At 40.1% G+C, this 7,764-nt stretch overlaps 1 protein-coding gene across 1 annotated transcript; it reads left to right on the forward strand.

Annotated features, from left to right (window-relative positions):
* The first annotated feature begins 2,886 nt into the window (after positions 1-2,886).
* LOC132397723 (general transcription factor II-I repeat domain-containing protein 2-like) lies at positions 2,887-4,135 on the forward strand. The gene is made up of 2 exons (XM_059976491.1): positions 2,887-3,677; positions 3,763-4,135. The coding sequence occupies exon 1, from the start codon at positions 3,071-3,073 to the stop codon at positions 3,671-3,673; it is 603 nt and encodes a 200-aa protein (XP_059832474.1). The 5' UTR covers positions 2,887-3,070; the 3' UTR covers positions 3,674-3,677; positions 3,763-4,135.
* The last annotated feature ends 3,629 nt before the right edge of the window (positions 4,136-7,764 follow it).

The raw sequence follows: 7,764 nt of genomic DNA on the forward strand, positions 1-7,764 counted from the left end.
GCATTTTTTTTTATTAGTGTAACTTCCCTCACATCTTTACAGTGCCAGTTCTTCCCAAGTGTGCACGTCACTCAGTGTCCATCTTCCCTGGATAATTGTTCTCCCCTTTAATTGAGATATTAAGCTAAGGTTTTATATGTCTGTTTAGGCACAATTTGAAGTTGCACAATACTATGACAGAGGGGCAGGATATCTCCTGGTGTTCTGGCCCAAAATATATCAAAAACCATTACCTAATCAATTACTTGTTAGGCTGGTCATGGAATATTGGTAGCAAAGAACAGTGGTCAAGTTTGCTTAATATTCCAAAATATTCTTATGTGTTTGTGAACACCTTCCAGACAAAGCGATGTTGGAAAACCTCAGTCAACGAACCAAATATTAACACAATTTTTAGAAATTAAACCAAATACAATGTGGTTGTTTTTGTTTTCCTGCTTATGTTCTTTTATTACCACAAATAAGAAAACCACAGCTTTGAAATTATCTGAGTCATTGTAATGGAAAATATTCTTGGTGATTGTGGCATGGATAAATGCTCCTGATCAACTTTTTTGCAATTTTCTGAATGAGTTAGTCACCCCATTGTCCTCGAACCTTTCCCCCAAGCCCAGCATAAAGGGGTAATTCCTGGTGTGGACCATCCTCTTGCTTCTTCATGTAAAATAGTTCTCCAACTCACACTGTCACCAAGTACCCAACCTTGTTCCTTTCCCTTCCTCTTCTACATCCTATTCCTTACAACAATTTTTTTTCTAAACATATATCATGTTGCAACTGTATAAAACTTTATTTGGGCCACATTTAGAGCATTGTGTGTGGTTCAGAAAGAGCGTGGAGACTTTGGAGATGGTATAGAGGAGGATCACCGAGATGCCTGGATTAGAGAGAATATGGGCAATAAGGAGAGATTGGACAAACATGAATAATTTTTTTCTGCAGTGCTGAAGGCTGAGGGATGATCTGGTAGAGGTATATTATATAATGAAAGGCATAAATAGAGTAGAGGCAAGTGTCTTTTTCTCTGGGTCAAAATGACGAATGCTAGACGTCATGCGTTTAAGGTAAGAAGGAAAAAGTTCAAAGGAGACCCGTGTGGCAAGATTTCTTTAATACAGAGAGTGGTGAGGTAGATAGTCTGATTTTTTCATAGGGTACAAATGTCAGATACCAGAGATTATAGCTTGAAGCTGAGAGAGGGAAAGACTGAAGGATATTTACAAGCAAGAGCAATCAATGCTTGAACCCAATAACTGGTGAAACAGCAGAAGCAGATAAAATAGCAATATGTAAGAGGCAGTTAGACAGGCACATGAAGAGGCAGGAAATATAGGAATATGGACCATGAACAGGCAGACAGATTAGTTTAAATTGGCACCATCAGCACAGACAGTGTGAGCCGAAAAGGCTGTACCCATAATGTATTGTCCTATGTTCTACGTTCCACACATGATCCCATTGGTACTCACCCTGAACTTTTCACCATCACTGTTGATTCCATTTCCTCTCTGCTGCCAAATTAAATGTCCAGCTCCAGTTTTGTTAAAGCAGCATTTTTTTTCTCCAGTTAAACATATGGAAAAATTGACGAGGCCTGAATTTTACATTGGTTTGAAACTATCAACAGTCATTTTCTCAAGCAGTATCACAGTATTATTTTGTTAAAACATATTCACATCACTACTTCAACTATCTGCCCTATCAAAACTTACCTTTCCCTAGCTATTGCTAATATCTGTATTCATGACTCTATCACCTACAGACTTTGTTACTTCAATATTCCCATAGCTGGTCTTCCTTTCTTTGATCATCCAAAAAATCAGCTCCTTCAAAACCGTGTTCTCAACCTTCTACTTTGCAAAAAACCTATTCATCCTTGTTGATATTGTTGATATTGACCAATGATGGATTCAACTTTCTCACCACAACAAATTTAATATTCCTCTCCATCTATCTAAACTCAACCTTAGGTTTCTTTGTTTTTAACTTGCCTGCTTGCCCAAGAGTGAGCAAGTTGACTTAGCATAGCATCAATACTCTGTTTTATCATGTGTGAAATTCCTAGCTGGATTAAAGCTTTATCTAAACCTTTACTTTAAGAGCCAGCCTGCATGGTCTTTAGAAGTTAACATAACCACTATGTGGACTGTGGGATCAGAACTGAGTTCCACCCTGAGACAGCAGATAAATGAAGTTTCCCTTGGGAGAATGATGGAACTAACAAGAGACTTCAGAACTGTTACTCATGTTGCAGAGACCAGTGAAGATGAGGCCTAGCCACATGGGACTGGTTGTAGTATGATAGAGCCTCCTGTCTTCTTTGGGCAGGAAGGAACATATTGCTCCTTTTCTACCCAGCTATGCACCTCAATAGTACTCATACTTATTAAAGAAAACTAACTGGCCCACCTTGCTCTGAGTATTGCCTGGAGTATTGTGTGCAGTTTTGGTCCCCTAATCTGAGGAAAGACATTCTTGCCATAGAGGGAGTACAGAGAAGGTTCACCAGATTGATTCCTGGGATGGCAGGACTTTCATATGAAGAAAGACTGTATTGACTAGGCCGGGGGTCGGCAACCTGCGGCTCCCGAGCCATTTGTGGCTCTTTCACCTCTGTGCTGCGGCTCCCTGTGGCTTTGGGAAATAATTGGTCAGTATTTAATTAAAATGTATTTTATGTTAGTTTGTTAGCTTTTGAAATGTAATTATGGTGATCTTGTACAACCTAAGTGTAGCGACACATTTCCTGCCACATCTGAAACGGCTCACAATTAGCCAGGCTAAGGGAGATAGCCTACGGGGGTTTGTGAGTACGCGTCTTTTGCAGCATCTGCGTCCATGGGGGCTGGGTTGAGGGAGGCTTAAAAGCAAGGCTGTTTAGTTTGAATAAAGCTATCTTTGACTGCAGTTTACTGACACCGCTACAACGTGTTTTTATCGCTGGCTGTCCAGACGGAAGGTGCTGAAACGCTTTGTCGCGTGTCTGGAAGAAGTGAAAACTTTCCTGGGCAGCAAAGGGCTCACCTTTCCTGAGCTGGAACAGCCAGAGTGGCTGGAAAAGCTACACTTCATGGTAGACATGACAGCGCACCTGAACACGCTGAACACAGCTCTTCAGGGGAAAGGACGTACAGCCCTGCACATGTTGGAGGATGTTTTGGCATTCGAGCGCAAGTTGACAGTGCTTGCCAGAGATTTACAGAAAGGCACTTTGTCTCACTTCCCCAATTTGAGAGAGTTCAAACAAGGTCACGACATGATAATTTCGGAGTATTTACATTCTGCAATCATCGCAATGCAAACATCGTTTGGGAAACGCTTCTGTGAGTTCAGAGAGGAAAAAAACACATTATCCTTCCCGGTCACTCCCTTAAGCATCGATCCTTCCCTACTGAATACGACTGCATTGGCAGGTGTGAGTCAACCTGATCTTGAGATGGAACTGGCCGACATAGCCGACAAAGACATATGGGTGTCCAAGTTTAGACGCTTGACAGCAGACCTTGAAGATGTTGCCCGTCAGAAGGCCGTTCTTGCTCAGAAACACAAATGGAGTGATATTGAAAACCTCACAGATGACAGCTTGCGATCCTGTGTAAAGATGAAGGTGACATCATACAGCCCTGATGTGCAGACGCTGTGCGCTGAGGTCCAGGAGCAGAAATCCCATTAACCAAGTATGATAAATATTTTAATTGCCTATTATTTTACTTATATTCATATTTTTTCATAGTTCAGTGAAATAGTCCTTTCATTTTTCAGGATGACAGCTGGCTGACGTTATTTTTGGTTTGCTGCTGGCGGAAAATTTAAGTTCGGCGTTTTTCATAAATACAAGAAGGACTCAAATAGACATTGAATATTTTACTTAAAAGTAACTTTCAACCCAACGTCTTTTTTTCGGAGTTCAAAATGTTTTTGTTGCATGCAGAAATGTAATTTCGTTTTCTCTGCAGGAGTTCATCAATTTCATAAATGCAACACATTATAGTTTGTTTATACATAGCATAAAGGCAAAAAAAACGTTGTATGCAGTGTTATTTCATTTTAAATGTCAAACGGGTTTTGCGGCTCCCAGTGTTTTCTTTTCTGTGGGAAACGGGTCCAAGTGGCTCTTTCAGTGGTAAAGGTTGCTGACCCCTGGACTAGGCTTATACTCGCTGGAATTTAGAAGTTTGAGGGGGGATCTTATTGAAACATATAAAATTCTGAAGGGATTGGACAGGCTAGATGCAGGAAGATTGTTTCCGATGTTGGGGAAGTCCAGAACGAGGGGTCACTGTTTAAGGATAAAGGGGAAGTCTTTTTAGGACTGAGATGAGGAAAAACTTCTTCACACAGAGAGTGGTGAATCTGTGGAATTCTCTGCCACAGGAAACAGTTGGGGCCAGTTCATTGGCTATAGTTAAGAGGGAGTTAGATATCGCCCTTGTGGCTAAGGGGATCAGGGGGTATGGAGAGAAAGCAGGTACAGGGTTCTGAGTTGGATGATCAGCCATGATCATACTGAATGGTGGTGCAGGGCGAAGGGCCAAATGGCCTACTCCTGCACCTATTTTCTATGTTTCTATGCTGTCACAGACTCAAGAACCCAATGACTGCTGTTCAGGAGTACCATATGACCAAGAACAACCTTCTTCTAGTTCTGCTGAAGTCACTGTAAACATATAGGGGCAATTGGCTGAGGGAACTTCAGGGCTGAAATGAATCAGCCCATAGACCAGTCAGTGAGCAAATGTCACCCTCAAATTCTTAGACATAATGTGATTTTATCTTCATTTAGCCATCATACGTTATTAGAAATTGCTATAAGCAGGAAATCCAAATAGCATCAGGAACTGTGTGAAGAAGGATAGCAACAATGTGCCTCTTCAGTATATTTGCCTGAAGTTTTATCACCAAGCAATACATGAACTAGTAGAAAGAATTCAAGAATAGGTTGGAGACTGAATGAAAAGAAAACAAACAAGTTTTTGTGCAATTAGCTGACTGTATAGTTGCTACAGGTAGTAATTTTGTGGCTTGCAAATGGAGTTTAATTTGAGGGTCTAGTTCTCGGGAAAGGCAGTTGGAGTTACAAAGAGATATTGCATAGCAACAGTCCAATTACCCACTGAGTCCAAGGCAACCATCCAGCATCTACTGTTTTATGAATCATACCTTGATCCATTTCCCCTCTCTTCATCTTTCACTACTCACCTGTGCACTATAGGCAATTTAGAGTGGGCTAATTAATCTAATAACCAGCACACATTTGGGATGAAATACATAGTCACAAAGAGAATGTCAAAATTCACACAGCATTGAAGATCAGGGTGATCACGTTAAACCTATGACTCTGGAGCTGCAAGACAGGACCTTGGCAGGCTGCACCATCATTCCACCCTGGACCGACAGGGTCGCAGATTGCATGGTCTGTGACAAAATGGCATCGAATGCCTCTGTGAATATCCTAGCTCCATATGTTTGTACATTAGACTCAGGAATGACATAGAATAAAAATAGCATACTTCATGAAACTCTGATAGTCCAGAATTTATAATTATGTTTGATTCTTTCTTTTAAACTGGATTATTTAATCCATAAAAATGGAATTAATTTCAGCTCATTGGTTTGTCGAAACAGGGTTTTAATGCTGTTGTGATCTACTGTTTTTTAGCTTCCATATTATTTATTTGGGGTTAAGTTAGACTTAGTACATCTAAAATGGATGCGTATACCAAGAAGCACCAGCTGATGTTTTTAAAATGCATTGAATAAGGAGCCATGTGAGAAGTTATACTAGCTGGAAGAAAGGTTCTCATGATATTGATGGCAAGGCATTACTATGAATAGACGACTGGTTAACCAACAGTAAAGAAAGCATGGAAGAAAAGGTAACTTCATGTTGGCAAGTCATGAGGTGTGACAGAGTCTAGTACTGGGGGTTTCATCTATTTACATTTTATCTTTATACTTTTTGATGAAGGGGTCAAGTATCTTCCATTCAATTTTTTGTTAATACAAAGTAAGTTGACAGCAAGGTGCTTTTTTTCTCTCAATTCCCTTTAAGGTGTTTATCTGGCTATAGTAACTGAACTAACTCATCAGTTATGAGGAGAATGTGAAGGATATAGTTGGGTTAAATGATGACAATGAAGCTGTCAGGGACCCAATCGCAGATCAAGTACTGTGCGCACTGTGATATTTACTGAGCAGCAAATCCAGAGGGTAACAAAGTCAGTGTCAAAGTTCAGGCAGACATCAAAAATTACAAAGAAATCCAAAAACCAGAATCTGCAAACACTCAGAGTCAATTTTCTGATGGACAGAGTTCAGATACAAATGTTGGAAAGGCTCAGGAAAACTCATTGGCACAATCTGGCAACAAACAGATGAAAACTCTGGACTAAAATACACTGAACAATAAACAAAGAGGCAGATGATAGGTGGAGCACAATGGACAGAAATGACAGCAAAACACGTAATAATGAGAAACAGCTGAGAGATGGAGTACTCACTAATACAGGGGCCAGAGTAGAGCAGGAACAGGGACAGGAGCACATGGAGCATGAAAACAATCAAGAGCACATGGCAATACAAAACCACAGGCTGATGGCTAGGGGGAAAACACGCAAAAGGACAAAGTTCAACTGGAGGTACTGACAGAAGCATAATGAGGGTAAAAGTGAGATTGTACTCCTTGTGAAGAATCAAAAACTAGAATATGTTGTGAGACTCAATGAACACTGATACTCAGAGAGATCTGGACAGAACTATTTACCAAGAAGTTACAGCAGGTAATTAGGAAGACAACTAAATTTTGACCTTAATTGAAAGATGAACACAGGTAGGGAAGTCTTTCCACAATTGTATAGGATTTTGGTAAGCTCACAGCTAGAGTAATGCAAATAGTTTTACAGACAGAACAGGTAATGCTCACTTAATTGTTCCTGGTATGAGTGAGCAGTCATTACATAGATTGTTCATATGAATGATAGGGGATGTTGAAGCATGCAACATTCAGAGTAGATGTTAGGATGTTTTTCTTAGTGGGGGCAGAGCCTCATGATGATAAGTGAAATGAGGAATCATTTCTTTCAAATGGCTATGAACTTTTAGAATTCTCTGACCCAGAGACCTGTAGACAGCAAGGTAATCCTTATTCAACCCCTCCCCCCCAAAGTATTTATCTGGCTATAGGAACTGAAGTAAGTTATTGCCTGTGTTTTTTGCATGTCAAATATGACCATTCTCTATAAGTATTGATTCTTTCACAGCAGGAACACTTAAGAGTCATTGCTTTGAGCTGCTTAAAAGAAAGCATGTTTCAATAAACAAAGGTAGATTTGGAGTAAACATGTAACTTACAAAACTATACATCAACCTTATGTGGAACTGAAGTTCAGGATAACTCTCTGCCGTGTACTGATCTACTAAAAGCGATAAATTGTACTGTCTCTGATTCTCCCAGGGAGTGATTCTCCTTGCACCTGCTGGGGTATATCTCCACAGTTTGCCGTAGAGTCACATCATTGTCATTCTTGATATCTGCACGAAACATAAGCAATATTGCAACACTCAGACTTGCTCGTGATGAATAAGTAATGGGTTTGAAATGCCCTGCCAACAAGATAATCTATTGAGTTCTCTTTTGAGCCACTTTGCATGGGATTGGTATAAAATGTTTCCATTGGGCAAATGACAACCACAAAAGATTTTCATAAATACCCTTAATCAAGCAGCAGTTTTTAGACCTACGTACACAGCCTAAACCATTTTTTT

Source organism: Hypanus sabinus, chromosome 8 (genome assembly GCF_030144855.1).
Source record: "Hypanus sabinus isolate sHypSab1 chromosome 8, sHypSab1.hap1, whole genome shotgun sequence".
Lineage (NCBI taxonomy): Eukaryota > Metazoa > Chordata > Chondrichthyes > Myliobatiformes > Dasyatidae > Hypanus > Hypanus sabinus.